Raw genomic sequence first — 24436 nt, 5'->3', positions numbered from 1 at the left:
AAATCTATTGTACCTATTAAGTATTTATCCATATATCCTTGGTTTTTCTCTTTTGCTCTCTATCTGTCTATCTATCCATTCATCCATCCATCCATCCATCCATCCATCTATCCATCAATATATTCATTCATTCATTCATTCATTCATTCATTCATTCATTCATCAAATGATTGTTCTCTTTGGCTCCATATCAGTCTTCCATCCATCCACCGTTGCATAAATCTATCTATCTATCTATCTATCTATCTATCTATCTATCTATCTATCTATCTATCTATCTATCTATCTATCTATCTATCTATCTATCTATCTATCTATCTATCTATCTATCTGTCTGTCTGTCTGTCTGTCTGTCTGTCTGTCTGTCTGTCTGTCTGTCTGTCTGTCTGTCTGTCTGTCTGTCTGTCTGTCTGTCTGTCCATCCTTTCATTGCACCTTTCTGTTTTTCTATCTATCTATTGTTTTTTCAGTTTGTCTATCTGTTTGTCTGTTTATCATTGATTCAGTGTTTGTTCTGTTCACCCATACATCCATCTATCATTCTGTCTATCCATCAATCCATCCATCTATCCATCCATCTATCCCTCCATCCATCCATCCATCCATCCATCCATCCATCCATTCCTCCATCCATCCATCCATCCATCCATCCATCCATTCCTCCATCCATCCATCCATCCATTCATCCATCCATCCATCCATCCATCCATCCATCCATCCATCCATCATCTGTTCTTTTGCTTTCTGTTCTAATTATCATTCTTTTTTAATCAGAACGAGGAAGGGAACGATGAAGCCGAAGGTTCAGCAGATGAGTTTGAGGAGATGAATCTCTCTCTCCTGTCCGCACGAAACTTCCCACGCAAGGCCAGCCAGACCAGCATCTTCCTGCAGGAGTGGGACATTCCTATGGAGCAGGTAGAGATCGGAGAGCTGATTGGCAAAGGCCGGTTTGGACAGGTCTACCATGGACGCTGGCATGGGGAAGTGGCCATACGCCTCATTGACATCGAAAGAGACAATGAAGAACAACTAAAAGCCTTTAAAAGAGAGGTGATGGCATACAGGAACACCCGACATGAAAACGTGGTCCTCTTCATGGGTGCATGCATGAGACCCCCTCATCTGGCCATCATCACTAGGTAAGCCTTTTAAAGCAAATACCCTTATTTAAAAAACGACTAAATAGATTGTTTGCACTAGCAGCTTAGTACAACCTGTAGTTTGGTTTAAAAGTTAAGCGCCATCTAGTGAACATAAAAATAACAATATTTCATCTGTCATCATGAAACTATGTAAGACCAGTGAAACCAATCAAAATGCAATTCAGTGCAGTTCCATGTGCCATCATCAAACTATGTGTATGACCAGTGTAACCAATTGAAATGCAATTCATGGTGCTCCATTATCAACTAGACTGTAAAACTGATTAGTTGACTTTTAAGTTGACTGATTAGTTGAAGCTTAAAGTGAGTAAACCCACTGTCTTATTAATGAAGTGATAAAATAGCAATATGCATAATTATAAGTTAAGCCAACTGTTCCAAGTTACAACAGGTTTATTCACATTTTTTAAGTAAAGTCAACTTGTTGCTTTTAGCAGGGTTCATACGGGTGCTGAAAATGCTTGAATTAGTGTTTTCAAGGTTTGAAGGTGCTTAGATTTTGGATGAAGTGCTTGAAACTGCTTGAAAATAGAATTGTGTTGCTTTTTTAATATAGTAGGTAATATACACTCACCGGCCACTTTATTAGGTACACCTTATTAGTACCTCGTTGGACCCCCTTTTGCCTTCAGAACTGCCTTAATCCTTAAACTGCCTTAATTGTGGCATAGATGAAACAAGGTACTGGAAATATTTGTCAGAGATTTTGCTCCATATTGACATGATAGCATCACACGGTTGCTGCAGATTTGTCGGCTGCACATCCATGATGCGAATCTCCCGTTCCACCACATCCAAAAGCTGCTCTATTGGATTGAGTCCTGGCGACTGTGGAGGCCATTTCAGTACAGTGCACAATACAGACTTTCTTACAGTACAGGCAATAACAATCATTTATTAAAAATAAACAATAAATAAATAAAATATTGTCATTTATTTAGAAAAGCTGACGCAGCACACCTATGTATATACTACTTCAAACTGTTCTTACGCTCTGCCATCTCGCAATATAAATAAATATATAAACAAATAAACTCTGCTTGCTGTAGTTTACACAGGACTAGCGGGAAATATGCATTGATACAGCTTTATTATAAATGATATGTGGTTTATTCTGATAGGTTAACTGTTTTTTGTGCTGTTTAGCACTCCTCAGCGCGTTCAGAGAGAGATCACATAAGATATGGTTCTTCCCACCTCTCATCTCTCAAAGCCTTCCTTACTCTGTCCTTCTATTTGTTCATGTAAACTCTCCTTTTTTGCCCAGGATTTGTCTTTTAATGTTCGAAGCGGACATGACAGCAAGCAGCATTTCTATTCTTTTTAGCGGACATTAACATTTTCCGAGTGGCGCTTTTTTGTTTAATGTTTAAAATGCAGACTCTTGGTCATGCGAAAATATCTCCAAACTGTTTTTGTTTACAAAGTTCACACATACAATTAATGTCACAAGGTTATCTTATTATTATTATTATTATTATTATTATTATTATTATTATTATTATTATTATTATTATTATTATTATTATTATTATTATTATTATTAATAATAATATTTTTAGGACTTATACAGTTTTTCTTCGCACGCACTCATTATTAGTCCATTATTAACATCAATTTCCTTTTTGAGTGAACTAACACTTTAAGAGCTCATGGTTTATTGTGGTTCTGGCAGTTCTTGTCTTTTGTGTTGTGTTGGCATTTAATCATTTGGTGGATGCTTTTATTTAAAGTGGCTATGTGGACAATGAAATTATTTAAAGCAACAAAAGAACAACACAATGTTAATGCCTTCTTAATATGTAAATACCATTACAAACACGTCAGAGTTTGCTGAGTGCAAACAGCTCCAGCTTTATGACCAAATATTAGTAGGACGTTGACTCACTTTTCCTGATCTTCTCTAATCAGCATGGCCTCATAGCTTGCGTTAGCTGCCGCTTTCAGCCTAATTTAGGATGGCATGTCTTTGACGACAAATGTAAACATAAGTGGCTGACTTTTTTTTCACTTCTCAGAATCCTCAGAAGGCATGTCAGCATAGGAACCGAGGATGTTGTGAAAAACAAGTGGTCCATTAGCATCCTGTCTGAGCAGGAGATGGCCAATATTATTTTCCTTACTTCTGCTACGCAAATTGGTACTTCATGTTTTTTTTTTTAAAGCAAATATATGATAGATTGAAGGTTACATCTAATGTTAGATTTAATTGGAGGAGTTAACATTTATTTTCTTTTTCTGTAATCAAAGTGGTTTCTTGGATTGACTATAAAAAATCATTATATATTTACAGCTGAAGTTTACTACTTACAGTTTACTAGATATTTGTCAAGATACTAGTATTCAGCTAAAAGGGCAATTTAAAGGCTAAATTAGATTAATTGGGTTAACTAAGCAAGTTAGGATAATTAGGCAAATCATTGTAAATATGCTTTGTTTTGTAGCTCACAAAAAAAGAAACTTAAATGGGCTAATAATATTGACTTTAAAATGTTTTTTAAAAAAAATGTAAAACTGCTTTGATTTTAGCCAAAAATAAAATAAATAAGTTTCTTCAGAGGAAAAAATATTGTAGGAATTACTGTGAAATATTCCTTGCTCTGTTAGATATCATTTGGGAAATATTTGAAAAAGGAAAAAAAATAATAATTTTGACTGCCACTAAATTCTCTACAGGAGTAACAGCACAGTCTGTGCATTAGAATTATCCTTTTATTTACTTTCCTTGGCAATCATGTAATGCTGATGTATTTATTTTTAGCTGCGTAAGGCTTGAAAATGAAAATGGTGTTTTCGAACGAAGATAAGAGTTTGATCAAAGGTTTACGAAAACTGAAATGCTACAGTGCTTTACATTTTCTTCATGAATTTCCGACTAAAACTGGGCAAAAGGTGGATTGCATTATTTGTTGGCGAAAATGGATCAGACTGGATCAGGTTGTCGTGTGGGGAGTGGTCATCTGCGCACTCGTTATCATTAGCTATGTTTCCATCCAAAAATGCTAGTTGATTCCAACTTGATGCGCAAAACTGGATTATCGCATAAAAGATGTGCAAATAAAGCAGGGTTTTTTGTCCAATAAGTCAAAGTGAACAAAATCGTCATTTCCCAATTATCTGGTGCCAAATATGAAAAGTAAAAATTGAGTTTTTATAAATGACTTGTGCCTCAGAAGGCAGTGAACGCATGGTGGTGAGACGCGCAAGGCATAAGACGCGAAGCACAGACGCTTTTGATTCTGGTAATAATTATTAACATAACACTAATACTGAAATGGTTGTGGCGTTTTAGAATGACTAAAACAACATTTCAGATGGTTTACTATGTGCTCAGCCTGCTGGTTTTTCCATTCACACACATTTTTATCATCACATGATCTCTTACAACAAAATCACATGAACTTTTTTAATGCGCATACTGGAATTTGTTTGGTAAAAGTGTTTCCATCGTAAAATCAAAAAAGATCATCCTACGCAGTTATGCGTATACGTTTTTTTAATGTGGAATTTTAAAATTCATGATCATTTTGCCGTTTCCATCAACTATTTTTTTATGCGCATATCCAAAACAAACATTGAAATAGGTGGATGGAAACGTAGCTTAACAAGGTAATGCAGTCATAAATGAGGTGAAAGAAGAATACATATCATATAACATAAACATAATAATTGTGAAAATCATATATTCATATACATATAATAAAATCTTAAAACATTAAAAAAGTATGATAAAAAAATTTATATATATATATATATATATATATATATATATATATATATATATATATATATATATATATATATATATATATATATATATATATATATTAAGGGTGGAGCCGAACCCGAATACGGTATTCGGAAAGGCACGAATAGCGTGTTTTTACGAATACTTGATTCGAACAAATACTTGAAAAATTATTTGTATTCGGGAGCAAGAAAAAACAGTATATCAAAAAGCAGCGTTTCCTCATGAGACCACAGTGCATGCCCGCGTGAGTGAGTGAGTGAGTGAGTGAGTGAGAGAGAGAGAGAGAGAGAGAGAGAGAGAGAGAGAGAGAGAGAGAGAGACGGTCAGTAGTCGGAGCGCGGGGCGGGTATAAGGTGTCAGGCACAAGCTTCTCCACAGCAACAAACAGAAGGCTCGGCTGAGCGAAAAAAATACTTCACTGCATCACTATTTTTGTTAAATAGATTTTTGTACCTTAATTGGGTTCCAAAGGCAGTTTATAAACTTGTAGCGGAGTTGAAGCGGAGTTTGATCGGGTGCTCTGTTTACGCAACGTTAGCTCTGTTAGCACGGTATTTTAGACAATAGACCGTTGACAGAGTAACGTTAACGTTCGTTTATAAAGGTTAAAACGATGCTTTTGCAGTTGTGTCGAATAGTATGCACTTATGGGAGTTATATGGTACGTCTAAATTACTGTCTTTTGCAGACAGCAAGATATATGCTATAGGCTAGTTAACCTTAGCATAGCTTCTCGTCACTTTTTAACTTGAAACTCCTCAAATACATTTGGGCACCCAGAAAAAGAGTGAAAAAGACTGCTGCTGAGCCATTTCTTGGTCCTCCACCAGTCAAACGAAAATTTCCAATTTCTGTTTTAACGGGGAGAAGATTTTTTTGAACACATTTCTAAACATAATAGTTTAAATACAATAGTCATTTCTAATAATTGATTTATTTTATCTTTGCTATGATGACAGTAAATAATATACTACTACATATTTTTATGCCACTTCTATACAGCTTAAAGTGACATTTAAAGGCTTAAATAGCGTAATTAGGTTAACTAGGCAGGTTAGGGTAATTAGGCAAGTTATTGTATAACAATGATTTGTTCTGTAGACTATCGAAAAAATATATCTAGCTACAAGGGGCTAATAATTTTGACCTTACAATGTTTTTTTAAAAAAAAAACTGCTGTTTAAAAAAAAAAAAAAACTGCTTTTATTCTAGCCGAAATAAAACAAATAATACTTTCTCCAGAAGAAAATATACTGTGAAAATTTCCTTGTTGTGTTAAACATCATTTAGGAAATATTTAAAAAAGAAAGAAAAATTCAAAGGGAGCCTAAAAATTCTGACTTTAACTGTATATTTAATTTTGTTTTATACATGACATAATATGATGTAAAGATATTACAACTTCTAAATAGTAGTTTATATTTTGAAGAAAAAAAATACTGTAAATACAGCCAAATTTTCTATATTTTGGAGGATTTAATTCCCCTCAAAATATCTAAACAAGTTACTAAATAGCATAACAAGGACATTTTGTGAATTACTGTAAACTTTTTTTTTCTCATTTGTCCTCATCCTCAAATTCTTGTCATTTTGAAAACAGTGGACAATTAATAGTGTCTAATCCTCGCTACATTTTTATGCTTCTCTCAATGGAGACAAAAGTTATAATGCTTACATTCTCAGTCCTTAATCATAGGAAAGCAGGCCCAGACAAGAAAATTGCGATATAATTGCCAGAAATGGTCCTCCGTCTTAAAAATAAATTCATATTGAAATAAATATTGATTATTTATCTTGCTATTGTGTTGAGCAATTACGCATTGATTGTTTTTTGTATCACCCCTGCCGTGTGGATGAAAAGTTTGCCTTTTGCTCACAAATACAGCGTGTTGAACATAATTGCAGCAGAATGTCAGAGCCTGTCATTATCTGCAATAGTCTGCCTTGACATTATTAGTGCTAAAATGCAACGCGTGCAAGACGTTTCTGTACTTACATCATATATAGCAGAGCTCAGCATTTGCATTTGTGCATTGCATATTTGAAGGGTCCCTCACTGTGGAAGGCCAAAAGGCCAGATTGATGCTAAAAATGGGTCTGATGGTGTTATGAATATGTAGATGATGGAGGGAGAGGGCAGCCCGGGGAGAAACGCAGAGGTTTTCGTCATGTGGCGCAGTAGGAGATGAAGTGTCAGGGATTTGGAGACGTGTTTTTCTCCTCATTCCTGCTGAGGTGAAGTTCATGCGTTGTTACTGCTCAGTCTGCTTGTATGTCAATTCAGAACAGCATGCTGACGTGTAAACCTGCATCATTCGGATATACAGTTGAAGTCAAAATTATTGAACCTGAATATATAACCTAAATGGTTAGCCCCCTGTATATTTTCCCCAATTTCTGTTTAACAGAAAGAAGATTTTCAAAAAAAGTTGGAACAGTAAAGCATTTGACACTTTGTATTGTTGCCGTTACTTTTTACAACAGTTACATGACATTTAGGGACTGAAGACATCAAGTTATGAAGTGTTTCAGGTGTCATTTTATCCCATTCTTACTGTAAACAAGTCTTAAAGTGGGCAACAGTACAAGGTCTTCGTTGTTGCATTTTTCACTTGAAAATGCACCACACATTCTCTGTTGAATACAGGTCGGCACTGCAGGCAAACCAGTCAAGTACTTGCATCATCTTTATTCGCAGCCAGGACTTTGTAATGTGTGCAGAATGTGGTTTTAATTGTCTTGTTGAAATATCCATGGGTGTTCCTGGAAAAGAAGGCATCATATTGTGCTCTAAAATTTTCCTTGGTCCGAAGCACACAGCGTCCATTTCTCCCAAAAATACCCGAACTGTTGATTCATCTGACCACAGTGTATGTTTCCATTGTGTGATGGTTCATCCCAGATGCCTCTGAGCCCAGAGAGGTCAACAGCTATTCTGGACACTGTTAACATAGGGCTTTTTCTTTTGACACAGTAAAGTTTTAACTGGCATTTGTGGATGTAACTACATCTTGTGGTACTTGACAAAGGTTTGCCAAAGTAGTCCTGAGCCCATGTGGTTATACTGCTTATAGATGAATGATGAATCTTCATGTAGTGCTGCCTGAGGGAACGGAGATCACGGTTGATCAGTTTAGGCTAACACTCTTGTCCCTTACGCACTGAAAATCCTCCAGATTCCTTGAAACTTTTAATGACGTTATTCACTGTTGTAGGTGAAATATACTAATGTCTTCTTATCTTTCTTTGAGGAACATTGTTTTTAAACACTTCAATATTTTTTCATGTATTTGTTGGCAAACAGGCGATCCTCAATCCATTTTTGCTCCTAAAGGACTAGACCTTTCATGGATGCTGCTTTTCGACCAAATCATAATTAGAATCATCTGTTGACATCACCTGTTTCATTCATTATTTAACCAATTTACCTGACCAGGGCCAGACGGAATCTGCGGACGTTTTTTGCTATTTCTGCTGAGAATTTTGGTAAAAATCTGCGGATTTCTGCGGAATTATTTTGGGAGTATCCAGCGGAGTATCATAACTAAAACCTTAATATATGAAATAAAAAGTAATAAATTACTGAATAAAAACTGAATAAATTCAGATTTGCACATTTACTCAAGTAAATAAATAGAATTAATGATGGGCTAAAAATCTGCAGAAATCTGCGGAATTCTGCGGAATTCTGTGAGCACAGATTCCGTGTGGGCCTACTGATCACTAGCCCTAAATTGCTCCTCTCCCAACTTGTATGACTGAGTTGCAGGTTTGAATGACAGGAAAGGATGTATATTTACAAATGAAATGAAGTTGACCAGACAAAACATGAACTATTTTGTGTTCCTATTGCCTGCAATGTATTACATGTCAAAGTAAGCTTGGAAATCACCACTTTTTTTTATTTGCACTTTTCCATACCATCACAACATTTTCTGATTTGGGGTTGTAGTATGTACATATAGTGCAGGATTTGAAGATCGGAGTCAGGAGATGCATCTGTAACACAGTAAATGGATCAGTATTCAGAATTCGTAGATAGCTATCTAATAAAAAAAATGCATGAAGTGAGCAGGTGTAATGAAGTTAGTTTCAGCTTTAGCTTTTTGAAACACACACATGTTCTGCTCTAGCTTTGATTTTAAACTATTTTTATTGGTAAACCAGAAAAAAAGTTACTCACTGTAAACTTAAATTAACTTGAAAATCCATTACACTTTAGTGCCGCTGTAATTATATTTTTCACAGATGTCTGCACAAATCCCTTTTCGGCTTACATGAAATAAACAAGCTTAATGGTATGTTCACTGTTGTTGTCTGATATGTATTTTTATTTGTGTTACAGTTTGTGTAAGGGCAGGACCCTTTACTCAGTGGTACGAGATGCAAAAGTCGTTCTGGACGTGAACAAGACTAGACAAATCGCACAAGAGATGGTGAAGGTAAGAGTAATTGATGTGAAGTCAGTGTGAAGACTGTTTGCTAAATGTCAGCTAGGATTAGTTCACATGTCTAAAACAGTCGTTTTAGGAAACATATCAGTGTCGAGAAGCTTTTTACAGCTACATGTACATGAATTGTTCCTTTTCGAATACAGTGTGTCTTCAAATGTAGTTACGAAAGATTCATTCAATGTTGTGAAATTGCTTTGAGCACTTATTAATTAATTAATACTCGCTGGCACAAACAAGAAATTACTTTTACACTCAAAAAATAACTCAATGGATGAACTCAATTTAATTGAGGGCAAGATTTGTATCTAATAAACTTGTTAAGTACCAACAACAAAAAAACTAGTTTAATTAAATACAGTTGGTCTAACATGATTTTATCAAATAAAAGTGAAACACGTTTGTATTTTTATTGAACTTAAACTCAAAGGTCTGATAATATCATTTGTGTCTATTATAGTATGTGTCCTACAAAGTCTCAAAGTCTCTTATTTGAAGTTATCCTAAATGAACTAAGAGCCATTTTTAGGCATATTTCATGAGTTACATAAACAGTTGATTAAGACTGATCTCAGAACTAATTTTAGGACAGTTGTTGCTTACTAAGCAAAGCAACAGGCTGCATTTTTGCTAATTAAACTGACAAGACCCAAAGCATGTGTGCTTCTGCAGGGTGGTTATCTCAAAACTCAAAGCATTACATGGAAATCTTCTAAATCTTCAAACTAAAGTAAAGATTAAACTCTATCAAGTCTTTCTATTCACTGTAAACACTTAAGATTACTTTTATTGCCAACATTTCCCTCTCTTAATTCAATCCCACTTAGGGGTGGGCCGATAGACATGACAATACTGAGCTGGCATCGCAATTCTTCGCCACGCCCCCGTAAACACGGCCCCATTTACACTGATACGTCTTAGTTTGAAAATGGCATTTTAGAATGAAAACGATCTGGGCTGCGTTTCCCAAAAGCATCGTAAGCCTAAGAAGTTCGTAGAAATGATCGTACGACTGATCTTAATATTACGGTCTGTTTCCCAAAAGCATCGTAACTTAAGTAGCACTTGAAAATCTTCGTGGATCTACGAGTGCTCTGGAGTAATCGTAAAGCCTTAAGTGCATCGTAAGGAGACAGAGTTATGAGGGCACCTGCTGGACAACCGGCAAATTGCACCTACAATTTACTTCTCTTCAAAGTCATTATTCATTTTATTTGTACGTATATCTCTATTCATTTATATTTTCTACACATTACACAATTCAATATACAAATAATAATAATTAATAATTAGGCTAAACTTTTCAAAAATAAATGTAAGAGCTTATTTATTTATTTATTTATTTACTTATTTATTTATTTTGATGTGAGATAAGCAATTTTTGATAAAGAAATTGATAAATAATTCTACTTAATTAAGGTTTCATATAAATATCGAAAATGATGCTGATGTCATTTCCGGCAAGGACTGTTAGAATTAGTTTTATGCGAGATTGGAGCAAGACAGTGTTTTTACAGTACGACATTTCCAGTTAATTTATGTTTTTAAACTGGCTCAAAAATATTTTTTTTTATGTTATTCGAGTTGAATATACATTCACACAAGTAGAAGAAGAATTATATGGATTGCTATAACATGTGCAACAATAACGAGCCATTCTATAGCGTGACATTTCAGCACTTAACAAACGGATAGCGACTCCTAAGTTGCACTTAAAGCTGGGCTACGTGCAATTGTGTTAAGTGCATTTTTGGGAAACGCACGTGAAACAATAACGAACGTTCGCAAAATGACTCGTAGAAAACGCTCTTAAGTGCTAAGATCAATCGTTATCGGGAAACGCAGCCCTAGGTGTTTCATCTAGCATTTCTGAAAAGCCCTCCCTTCACACTATACCGCTGAAAACGCACATTACGTACGTGACCTCACACGCACACACTCTGTCATGCGCTGCAGCGAATGCATGCGTCTGAGCTCCAGCAGCCGGTGCTTTGCACACAAAACCCCTAGAAAGCAGTGCACGTTGGACAGTTTTTCAAGGATGCACCACTGGATGGCGTCGCACTATAGTTGTTAAACGTGATATTAAATTAATCTTGCCTCTATCTAATGACTCTTCGGTCTTTTGAATCTATCAGGTAACGTGTCACAGCGTCAATACTTGCTTCAATCTTTCACTTTCACGCTTGTACTTAGTAATTTTAGTGAAAACCTCAGATACTGTTGGTTGGTTCCTGTTGGTTGTGCACCTTTTTTTACCAACCAAGTTTGTCGACGCGATTATAACAACACAAATCTCTCTGCCTATTCATGCCAAAGTCCTGCGGAAAAAGTGATTGACAGGTGGTAATTTGTGTGTAACTTATCTTTATTTATTTATGATTTGGTTATGGGTAAAACAAAGACCATGCGGGTCAGGTAGTTGAAACAGTAGGCTTCAAATAATTAATTCGTTATTCGCTGCTACGACAACGATGCCATTGTCCATATTGATGCTTCTCATTAGACATCATACAATGCAAATTGGTCGGCATCGCCCAACTCTAATTCCACTACAAATCTTCCAACCAGGTAGTTGGACCAACACAATTCCTTCATGTTGTCCCAACACAAACTGTTAAGTTAACTTAATGGTTTACAAATTTAAATGGACTGAATATAAAATGAAGAAATTGGCCAAAGAAATGTCAAGAGTTGGGTTTCAGCTCATCTTAAACAACTAGTTTAAACAAGCAGCTATAATCATGTTTTTGTATGTGTTTTGAGTGCATATGCAAATATGGAACTTTATAATTTTAATTTAACTGTATTTTAACTGTTTATAATGTTTTTAGGCCAAATAAGAGCTTAACAGTTTAATGTTTGAATGAAGAATTTAAGACATGGATAGTACTATTTTGTATTTTGATTTCACAATTTAAATTAATTGTATTATTTTTATTATTATTAAGCACTCCATCCATCCATAATGAGAAATGATTGTTTCTACACTGAAATATAATAATTATTGTTATTGTTACTCTCGATAAATGTATTACACTGAAATATAATAATAATATTAATAATAATAATAATAATAATAATAATAATAATGATAATAATAATAATAGCAACAATTATAATAATAATAACAACAATGATGATAATAATAATAATAATAATAATAATAATAATAATAATAATAATAACAACAACAACAATACTAATAATAATAATAATAGTTGTTGTTATTATTATAATTATTATTATTATTTCTATTATTATTATTATTATTATTATTATTACCAATTTTGACCAAATTTTGCAGCCCTACAAACCAGCATAGTAAACATAGTGCTTTTAAAAATCGTCTTATGCAATTTCTATGGCAACTGATTACTAATTTTTTTTTGTCCAGGGCATGGGCTATCTACATGCCAAAGGGATCCTTCACAAAGATATGAAGTCCAAGAATGTATTTTATGACAATGGGAAAGTAGTCATCACCGACTTCGGCCTGTTCACAATATCTGGTGTTCTTCAAGCAGGCAGGTAAGTCGACATGCATTTAAGTATAATTCTTTTCTAAACAGTTTTCAATAAAGCCTCTTAAATAGTTGCTGACATTGCTGCTTAAATGGTAGCACTGAACAATAATGTGTTTTTGGACATTAAAGCATGTACACACGCTCAAAAAATAAAACTTAAAAGACCTTTAAAATGGTGATATAGTCAAAATGAAGTCTCACGGTGGTGTTTTCTACCTTTTAAAGCTACTGAAATGAAAAGCGTTCACCTAATCTCTCGCCAGTAGAAGAGTGACGAATGTTCAGCCCATCACAGTTTATGTGCGGCAGATCATTAATAACGTCCTTAAATTCTGTAATGACTTTGAGAACTGCTTATTAAAAACCAAAGCCTGTAATTATTAGCGTGTGGGCTAAATCCAGTTTCACCTTCAGTGTTCTCGTGCTCCCTGATAAACGTCTGCTTCAGTGAGTTGAAGTAGCAGCAGATGTTATCCACACACCAGCGTTTGATAGGAATCCAGGAACTTTTATCAGGGGGAAACTCCCTCTGGCAATCTCATTTCAACGCCTTGTGACAATATTAATAGATGAATAGTTCTTCTCAACCAGATGAAGAGCTCTTCTCAACCTTCTCAACCTCTTTTTCATGTTTAAATAGAAAGAAAAGTTCATGTGTAGTGCAAAAAGACATGTGCTATGTTTTATTTTTGTTAGAAGTTGAAAATATAAATGTGCAGATCATGTTACAAGAAAGACATGAATGCTCAGATTCCTGTTGTACTCAGTATTATGCATGAGATTTGTTAAGAAAGATGAAAAAGGGCCCTTTAAGGTAAGTCACTTCAGTTGGTGGCCATCCTTGATGTGTTTTTCAGTGTGTTTTCAATTTCATAAGGTTCCTTTTACAGCAGTGACAAAGTAATTTAATTAAAATGTAATTAGTTAAATAGACCTAGGTGTTCGTTTAGCTGTTCAAGTGTAAAATAAGATGAAAGGCCGTTTACATAATTCCTTTTACATTTATATAGTGCTTTACTCAAAGCGCTTTAGAAATTTTTGGGGAGAATCCTCATCATCCATCACCAGTGTGCAGCATCCACCAGAATGACGTGATGACAGCCTTATTGCACCAGACCACATACCAGCTGATTGGTGGAGAGGGGACAGCGATGAAGTCAATCATATGGGGAAGGTTAGGAGGCCATTGGGCAAATTAGGCCAGGATGTTGGGGTTAAACCAATATTCTTTTTTGAATGACATCCTGGGATTTTTAACGACCACAGTTAACCAGGACCTCGGTTCAATGTCTCATCCGAAAGACGCCTATCACTAAGCAGTATAGAGTCCCCATCCATATACTGGGGTGTTAGGACCCACACAGACCGCAGGTTGAGCACCCCCTACTGGTCTCACTAACACCACTTCCAGCAGCAACCTAGCTTTCCCATGTGGTCTCCCGCCCAGGTACTGACCAGGCTCAGCCCTGCTTAGCTTCAGTGGGTGACCATGTAAATGCAAACACCATCTGGATCAGCAGGCGTGCACTGAAACTCCATTGAAAATACTGTGGTAAAATAAGTTTCCATATTTTAAAGACATGACGCAGAACAATGAAATTTTCAGCACAGGCTCATTGTGAATACGTACCCCTGTCTACATTTCTGGAGAGCGCAAATTATGTACCCAGAGGTATGTCTGGCTGCATTTCGTCATTTAAGCAGGGCGGTATGACACTGCAGAAGGTCTTTGCACACTGAAGTACTAAAATATGTGTTTTTTTTTGTATTCATATGCGAATAAAATCATCACTTAAACAAACTTTGCACACAGAGTCTGATGCATATTAATTAATCCATCACAAGAAAAAGCAAAACATTTCGTTAATGTTCCTCTCTTTCTTCTCTCTCTTCTCCAAAGTGCTCATCCAATATTGCAAAAAGAGGAAGGAGATTTCAGCTCATTATCGAAGAAAATATAAAGTTATCTTTAGCTCAAATGACGGCATTCTGTATTTAGCTTTTCGCTTTTACGGTGGCTCTATCAAACTTTCAAAACACCTCTCAAAGCATTTTTATTTGATGCAAAAAGAAAAAATGTTTATACGGACAAAAGTTTCGGAGGCTGTGTGTCAATACAATTGACACAACGTGAGGTTGAATTTATTTTTAACGTGCAAAAATTACGAATGAAAGTTTTGGATTCATTATGCAATAACCTTGACACTATGTCTGATCACATTAGCCTACTGAAGGTATTTCCCAAATTATTCTTGAGGGCAAAACTTCTCCTAAAATGGCAATGACTTCTTTGTTTAAATGTTTGTGGGTGATTAAGTGGTATCTGTCTTGCGATTAGCATTCTAATGGCTAACAGTCGGGACTTTCTTAAAAATAATGAGGTCATACAAGACAAACTGTAACTCTTGTTTGTTTCATACAAATTAATGTAATGTGAATTTATATAGCGCTATTATTGTGTGTGGCCATACACCCAAAGCGCTTCACAATCATGAGGGGGGTCTCTCCACACCACCACCAGTGTGTAGCATCCACTTTGATGATGCGACGGGACAAAAGCGTCAGTGTGCTGACCACACACCAGCTATAGGTGGAGTGAAGAGACAGTGATAGAGCCAATTCGGTGGATGGGGATGATTTGGAGGCCATGATGCCATGGGATATTTAATGACCACAGAAAGTTAAGACCTCCATTTAACGTCTCATCCTAAAGACAGAATTTTTGAACTTAAGTACATTTGTTTTTAAATGAAGTTAGTTTGTTTAAAAGTAAAGATTTTGCTTTATGTAGATATATTTTTCTTGTCTGTGAAGAAAGTATTAGCTGAAATTTCAGCACATTTACTGACCCAAAAGGGGTTCATAATACAGTCGTAGTCTGTAGACTTCTGGACCAAACCCCTCCCACAGAGAATCATCAGTGTATAATGATCGATGATTGGCTCCTTTACTAGAAGGCACGGGCTCATTTGCTAAAGCAACCAAATTGACAGTGGCATTTTCCCCCATCTAAAACTATTCAAGTGACACGCCATGTGCATTCTAGTCTTCACTTTTATAGTTTACAGTTTTCACAAAATTGCATGGTTTACACATAGATGTTAATTATATAGTTCTTCAAAAACCTTTGAAACATCCATGATCTGAATCTTCCTTACCACCACATCACCAAAGGTGCTCTTTTGGATTGAGATCTGGTGACTGTGGAGGCCATTTGAATACAGTGAACTCATTGTCATGCTCAAGAAACCAGTCTGAGGTGATTCACGCTTTATGACATGGAGCGTTATTCTGCTGGAAGTAGCCTTCAGAAGATAGGTACACTGTGGTCATAAAGAGTTGGACATGGTCAGCAACTGGTACTGATGGGCCCAAAGTGTGCCAAGACAATATCCCCGACACCATTACACCACCACCATCAGCCTGAATCATTGATACAAGGCAGGATGGATCCATGCTTTCATGTTGTTGATGCCAAATTCTGACCCTATCATCCGAATGTTGCAGCCTGAATGGAGACTCATCACACCAGGCAACGTTTTTCCAATCCTCTATTGTCCAATTTTGATTAGCCTGTGCAAATTGTAGCCTCAGGTTCCTGCTGTAGGTTCCTTAAGGTTGGACGTGCTGTGCATTCAGAGATGCTCTTCTGCATACCTCGGTTTTAACAAGTGGGTATTTGAGTTACTGTTGCCTTTCTATCAGCTGGAACTAGTCTGGCCCTTCCTCTCTGACCTCTGCCATCAACGAGGCATTTGTGCCCACAGAACTGACGCTCATTGGATATTTCCTCGTATTCGGACCATTCTCTGTAAACTCTACAGATGGTTGTGCATGAAAATCCCAGTAGATCAGCAGTTTCTGAAATACTGAAATTCTGAAATACTGAAATGCTGTTAAAAATGTATTTTATGCTCCAAAAAAGATGGTTAGTCGTAAAAGATTAGATTGAAATGACATGAGTGTTAAGAAAATGATGACAGAATTTTAAAATGTCCCTTTCATGTTATAAAGATTTGTAAAAAAAAAAAAAAAAAAAGGATACATTTACAATCATACAAAGGATATATTTATATCATAAAAGTTAAACAGTCAAACAATGTTGGGACTTAAAACAACCTTAGATATTACAAATAAAAAAGTCAAATTTCAAAGAAAGAAAGTCATGCAACCTTAAAATGATTTGTGGAACAGAAAATAAGGACATTGTTTAAATGTATGGCTGAGTTTTAGATTTATGGGCATATTTTGTAGGATGTCAGTGTGAAAAACAACACTGAAAAAAAAGTGACTCTTTAAAATTTTTGACAGAATAATGTAATATAGGCTTGGATTAACACAAGGCTGAGAATTGTGCGTTTTTGGGTGCATTGTCCCTTTAATATTACACATTTCAAAGAGCAACAATGCATGAAATGGAGCTTGCATAGCCCAGAGCGTTTCTGTTCACATGAAGATGATGACCAATATTTTTGGGCGAACTGTCCCTTTAATTGAGCGTTCTTTCGCCTTAAGGCCACTTCATTTCTGTTTAAACGTCAAACACATATTTTGTGCTATAAATTTACGAATCGTATGGAGTAGCTACACTACTATCCTTTTAAAGACAGTCGGTGGAGTTTCATTTATATCACATCTGACTCACAACAGCCTCAGTCTATAATAACATTGCTGAATCTGCCTAACTGCTGTAATAGTGGATAATTCAAATGAGCCTGATATACATGCGATCATCTACTCATCCTGTCTCTGACTATGATTTTGTGTGGTCCGTGAAACTATATATTAGTCACCTCAATGGAAAGCATATTTACATTGTCTGAATCAAATATCCCATAATGTGCACTATGCGTCGTTCACCATATATAGAGTTGCAATTGTGTGCAGCTAACTTAATTGTCCAATATGCAGAGTGCTGACTGCTGTTAAACATGTCAAATTTAAAGATAAAAAATGGCAGTTATGGTAATATAATTAGCTTTAAAATAAAAATGCATATAATTTATATTAATAGATTGCATTGGAATGACATGAGTGTGAGACAATTATAACAGAATTTTTGAATATCCTTTTTATGTTATATAGTTGTGCAGAGTTATTAGCCCTCCTGAATCATTAACCCCCCTGTAATCTGAAAGAAAGAAGACTTTTCCACCACATTCCTAAACATAATAGTTTTAATAACTAATTTCTAATAACTGATTTATTTATTTATTTATTTGCCATGATGACGGTAAAAATATTGGTAACACTTTATAATAACTACACACTATAAATCCTATATTAAGCATTAGCAAATAGTGAATTCATTATCCGTTAAGCATTAACTCTACATTAATAATTGTTAGTAAGCAGTTTATAACTGTAGCTACAAATGCTCTATTCTTGACTTATAAAGACCTATATAATGTGTTTAATGATTGTATTTTCATACTCTGTTAATGATTTATTTTTGAATACTAAATTAAGTATCACATTATTTACAAACCGTTTGTATTTAAGAGTAATTGAGGGTTTTTAGGATCATTCAGAATGAGTTAGTAAATGATTAATAAACTATTAAAATTAAAGTTTACATGTCTTATTATTCAGGCATATGTTAATGGTTACTATATATGTTAATAAATGCTTTATTAACTCAACATTATGCAGTTTTGTGACCTAATCTAAAGTGAAGACTATTCATGCTTTATAAATCCCTTATAAATGACAAATAAAGGCTCAGTTAAATTCTAAACAGGAAGAATGACATTATTAATTCCTATTTATTTAAATATACACAAATAAAACTGTACTTCAAATGAAAAATAAATCTTTGCAACCTTATCAAAAATAGAATCACTGTAGAGTTTAAACATTGCATCTTATTTTATTGTTTAATTATTATATTGTTGTTGTTTTATTCAGTTGGATGTCATATTTTAACACTCCTGTTATTTGCCAATGTTTAAACTTTACAGTAATTTTACTAATTAGAAAGATTGCACAGATTATCGTTCATTTGATTCTGAGCCTTTCTTTGTCATTTAAAAGGGATTTATAAAGCATGAATAGTCCTCACTTTAGATTAGGTCACAAAACTGCATGAGGTTGAGTTAATAAAGCATTTATTAACATATTAGTTAACTATTAGTATATGCCTGAATAATAAGAACTATAAATGTTGATTTCAATATTTTATTAATCATTTACTAACTCATTCTGAATGATCTTAAAAACCCTCAACTACTCTTAAATACAAACGGTTTGTAAATAATTCGTAAATAATTCGATACTTAATTTAGTAATGAAAAATACACAATAAATAGGTGCTTATAAGTCAAGAATAGAGCATTTGTAGCTGCAGTTATAAACTGCTTACTAACGCTTATTAATGTACAAATAATGCTTAACAGATAGTGAGTTCACTATTTGCTAATGCTTAATAAATGATTTATAGTGTGTAGTTATTATAAAGTGTTACCAAAATATTTTCCTAGATATTTTTCAACATACTAGTATTCAGCTTGAAGGGACATTTAAAGGCTTAATAGGTTACTTAGGTTAACTAGGCAAGTTAAGGTAATTAGGTAAGTCATTGTATAATGATGGTTTGTTCTGTAGACAAACAGAAAAAATATAGCTTAAAGGGGCTAATAATATTGACTTTAAATTGTTTTAAAATAATCAAAAACTGCTGTTATTCTAGCTGAAATAAAATCAATAAGACTTTTTCCACTAAAAAAATATTATAGGTAATACTGTGAAATAAAATCCTTGCACTGTAATGCTGCCACGTGCAAATAAATTTCGCTAGTCCCGAAAACATTTTGAGTTTACTTGCTTTATTTGCGCCTCTAATTCGCTTTATTTGCGTGTGAAATTCAGTTCACAATAGACACGGATTCACGGACACTGGATGATGGAGGCTTTCGGCGGTGCTTCTGACTAAGTCGAGCCCAGTATGATGAGCTGTTGTCTGGTGTCAGTAAGAGGAGTTCCCCTCGGGACATCAACAACAGGCACTACGTCATAATCACTCCCCTAAAAGAGAAATCTCCTGATCGGTTACCGCGGCGCAAATGTCTGCTGAAGTTCAGATTTTCCAACTTGAGCTAAATACTTGCGCCACTTCATTTTCGCGAATCTTGTCATTTGTACCGCTTCATTCACGTGAATCAGGTCATTTGTACCTCCTCATTTGTGTGAATTGTGTCATTTGTACCGCTTCATTCACGCGAATCCCATAATTTGTACTGCCTCATTTGCGCGAATCGTCTCATTTGTACTGCCTCATTCGCACATATAACATCACTTGTACAACCTCACTTGTGCGAAATGCATCATTTGTACAGCTTCATTCGCACAAGTCGCATCATTTGTACCGCTTCATTCACGCCAATCCCATAATTTGTACTGCCTCATTTGAGCGAATCGTATCATTTGTACTGCCTCATTCACACATATCACATCACTTGAACTGCCTCATTTGTGCGAATCGTGTCATTTGTACTTCCTCATTCACGTGAATCGCGTCATTTGTACCGCTTCATTCACGCAAATCACATCATTTGTATTGCCTCATTTACACGAATCGTATCATTTGTACTGCCTCATTCGCACATATCACATCACTTGTACTGCCTCACTTGTGCGAAATGCATCATTTGTACAGTTTCATTCGCACGAAACGCATCAATTGTACTGATTCAATTGTATGAATCACATTATTTGTACAGCTTAATTCGCGCAAATTGCATCATTCGTACCATCTCATTTGCTCAAATTGTGCCGCAGGATGTCTATTTGTGTCTTTGCATTAAATTAACACGTAAATCACCCATACTTGACACTTCATCCGCATCTGGTGTGAACGCAGTATTAAACATCATTTGGGAAATATTTGAAAAAGAAAAGAAAAAAAATTCACTGGAGGGCTAATCATTTTGACTTCAACTGCACACATACAAAGGGGCAGCACGGTGGCGCAGTGGGTAGCGATCTCGCCTTTCAGTAGCAAGGTCGCGGTTTCAAGCCCCGGCTGGGTCAGTTGTCATTTCTGTGTGGAGGTAGCTGAAAAGAAAAGAATGAATTGAATGAAAAATGAAATAATTAAACGAAAAGTTAAAAAGTCAAACTATGTTGGAACCAAAAGCAACATTAGACATTACCAATAAAAAAATATAACTAAATAAAAAATATATCGTTTTTTTATGACATCGACTTGCTTTGACCCAGGCTCAAAACTAACATGTTCATACTAACACCCAGAAAATGTTCATTTTGATCAGCTCTTTGAGGGTAGTTTTGCATTTGATTGGTGCTAATCATCTCCTGCACCTTGTTAATTGAGAATGGCACCATCCTCACAGATCTATCTAGGCATTCCTGTCTTCTTCAAGTGACAAAGATTTAAAAGCAGCCACACTCAATGAAAAAGCCAGTCTGATGTGCGTGTTTTGTTGCTCTCTTGCGATGTATGAAGAGGAAACATCCTCCTCTTTATGGCTGAATGAATCCCTTCCTTCAGGCAAGGCCACTGAGGCACCGTCAATCATAGCAGACGCTTGATTTGTTGCGTAAATCTATGATATACAGTGCTTTGCATCTCGATTATTCATCCCTTTTGAATGCATTTCACTGAGGTATAAGAGGACATGTCTTTTAGTATAGTTATGTACTATATATTAGAGTGCGTTGATTTTTACAGGTTACACTGTAAAATCCCCTCCAACATTAAATAAATAACATCTTTAAAAATATCAAATTTTCACCTTCATATATGACAGATTTGTTTGTTTTCATTAAAAGGGTCTTTAAAATCTTTTTACAAAACATGGAAATCTTTGTTGATTTATATAGACACTATTGATCTTAAAGCAGAAGAAAAGAGCCTTTTTATTATTTTTCATAATGTATTTATTTATTTATTTTTTGCATTTACTGTGTTATTTAATAAGTACACTCACCTGCCACTTTATTAGGTACACCTGTCTGACTGCTCGTTATGGCAAATTTCTAATCAGCCAATTACATGGCAGCAACTCATTGCATTTAGACATGCAGACATGGTAAAGATGATCTACTGCAGTTCAAACCGAGCATCAGAATGGGCAAGAACTGTGATTTAAGTGACTTTGAATGTGGCATTTTTATTGGTGCCAGACGGGCTGGTCTGAGTATTTCAGAAACTGCTGATCTACTGGGATTTGCACGCACAACCATCTCTAGGGTTTACAGAGAATTGTCCAAAAAAGAGAAAATATCCAGTGAGTGGCAGTTCTGTGTGCGCAAATGCCTTGTTGATGCCAGACTGGTAGAAAGAATTGATAGAAAAAGGCAACAGTAACTCAAATAATCACTTGTTACAATCGAGGTCTGCAGAAGAGCATCTCTGAACACACAACACGTCCAACCTTAGGGCGGATAGTCTACAGCACAAGAAGACCACACTGGGTGCTACTTCTGTCAGCTAAGAACAGGAAACTGAGGCTACAATTCGCACACGCTCACCAAAATTGGACAATAGGAGATTAGAAAAACGCTGCCTGGTCTGATGAGTCTCGATTTCTGTTGCAACATTTTTTGAGTACTGTGTTGAAACTATGCCACGAAGGATTAAGGCAGTTCTGAAGGCGAAAAGGGGTCCAACCCTGTACTAGTAAGGTGTACCTAATAAAGTGGCCGGTGAGTGTATATTGTTTTTATAGTCATTCGTTTTTGGTTGTAAAAAAGCAGAACAGTGTACTACTTATTTTTGTATGTATATGATATTGTATATGCCCAAAACGTTAAGAAATATATTTGCCAAAAAAAAAATAATAATAATAATTAAAGGTATTTAAATGTTAATTTAAGGGATTTAGTGTTTTCTGATGCTTTTTGCTTTTATGGCAATTAGCACGTTTTCTCAAAACAATTCTCATTATTTAATTTAATTTTAATTTATGTTGTTTACATACTTATATGATATTATAATTAGTTAGGGGGACTAGATAACTGTGATAAATATCATGCAATGTTAATTACATTTAAAACTTTTTATTACTTTTTAATGAATGCAATTTACAATATGACATTTGATTTATCATAATTAATGATAATGTTTAAAAAATAATATTTTTTTAACCTTTGTAAGAAGTTGTTTTTCTGCCAGTACAGTAATCAAAATCAAAGAAACATTTAATAATTATTAATTTACTAACTCAAAGGTGACATAGAATGCATTGATATAATTTGTTGTGTGGCATAGGTAAGAGCAAAAATGTTACAAATATATTTCCAAAGAATTAGCTCTAATATGATAAAGCTGTTTTGACCATATTTGGAAGGGTCGTGAATGTTATTGAGCTCTCCCCCAATTTCTGTTTAACGGAGAGAAGATTTTTTCGACACATTTCTAAACATAACAGTTTTAATAACTCATTTCTAATAACTGATTTATTTTATATTTGCCATGATGACAGTAAATAATATGTTATTAGAATTTTTTAAGACACTTCTTTAAGTTTAAAGGCTTAACTAGGTTAATTAGGTTAAGTAGGCAGGTTAGGGTAATTAGGCAAGTTATTGTATAACGATGGTTTGTTCTGTAGACTATCAAAAAATATATAGGGGGCTAATAATTTTGACCTTAAAATGGCTTTAAAAAAGATGTAAACTGCTTTTATTCTAGTCAAAATAAAGCCAATATGACTTTCTCCAGAAGAAATAATATTGTCAGATATACTGTGAAAATTTCCTTGCTTTGTTAATCATCATTTGGGAAATATTTAAAAAAGAAAAACAAATTCAAAGGGGGCAAATAATTCTGACTTTATCTGTATATGAAAACACAGGCAGTTATTAATATTAATTTCAACATGAGTTTTGTTAAGTTAATTAAGTTAAGTTTTGTTAAGTTAATGGAATCTTTTCAGTCCAGAAAATCTTTTTTAAGAGTTGGGGGATATGACACAATGCATAAACATGCACTGAACATTTAAACTCAACAGTTTACATCTGTTTGTTGCTTCATTACAAACATGTGGCAAATTTTACAAAAAACAGAAATGTGCGCACATCTGAGATTCTCAAAGGCAGGTGCTCGATCAAAAATTAACAGTGGAAAAAGGAAAAATACAAAAGACACATTAAAAAAGACTTTGTGCCTCTTTGGTGTGGCATTGAATAAATGTTTAATTTGTATATACAATATTGTATATAAACATCCTTAAAGCATATCCTGTTTTTAAAATCTGAGTCCCACTTAGAAGTATAATACAAGCTTATGATCCTAAAAATAAGAACTCAAAGAAATGTTTGCCACTTGTTCAGTCTACTTATTTTCAAATCAGCTGACACAGCACAATTCTTGAGTTTTTTGGGACAACGTAATTGTTTTATTACTTTTATTACGTCTTATTACATTTTTTTAAACTCATTTCTTAACATAATATATTTAAACATAATTTTAATATCTCATTTCTATTAACCGATTTATTTTATCTTTGTCATGATGACAGTAAATAATATTTTACTAATTTTGAAGAGTTTTCACTAGTATTCAGCTTAAAATGACAT

The 24436-nt window shown here is 34.8% G+C and overlaps 1 protein-coding gene across 6 annotated transcripts in view; it reads left to right on the top strand.

Annotated features, from left to right (window-relative positions):
• Positions 1 to 24436, top strand: part of ksr2 (kinase suppressor of ras 2) — a 216164-nt gene that overhangs the window by 172327 nt on the left and 19401 nt on the right. For all 6 annotated transcript variants that reach the window (NM_001423542.2, XM_087252652.1, XM_087252650.1 and 3 more), the window contains 3 exons: positions 775 to 1142; positions 9263 to 9359; positions 12766 to 12899. In NM_001423542.2, coding sequence (NP_001410471.1) covers positions 775 to 1142; positions 9263 to 9359; positions 12766 to 12899 — 599 coding nt within the window. The remainder of the gene's footprint in view (positions 1 to 774; positions 1143 to 9262; positions 9360 to 12765; positions 12900 to 24436) is intronic.

Source organism: Danio rerio, chromosome 5, assembly GCF_052040795.2.
Source record: "Danio rerio strain M-AB ecotype USA chromosome 5, GRCz13ab, whole genome shotgun sequence".
NCBI classification, from domain to species: domain Eukaryota; kingdom Metazoa; phylum Chordata; class Actinopteri; order Cypriniformes; family Danionidae; genus Danio; species Danio rerio.
This window is presented reverse-complemented; position numbering and strand designations above follow the sequence as displayed.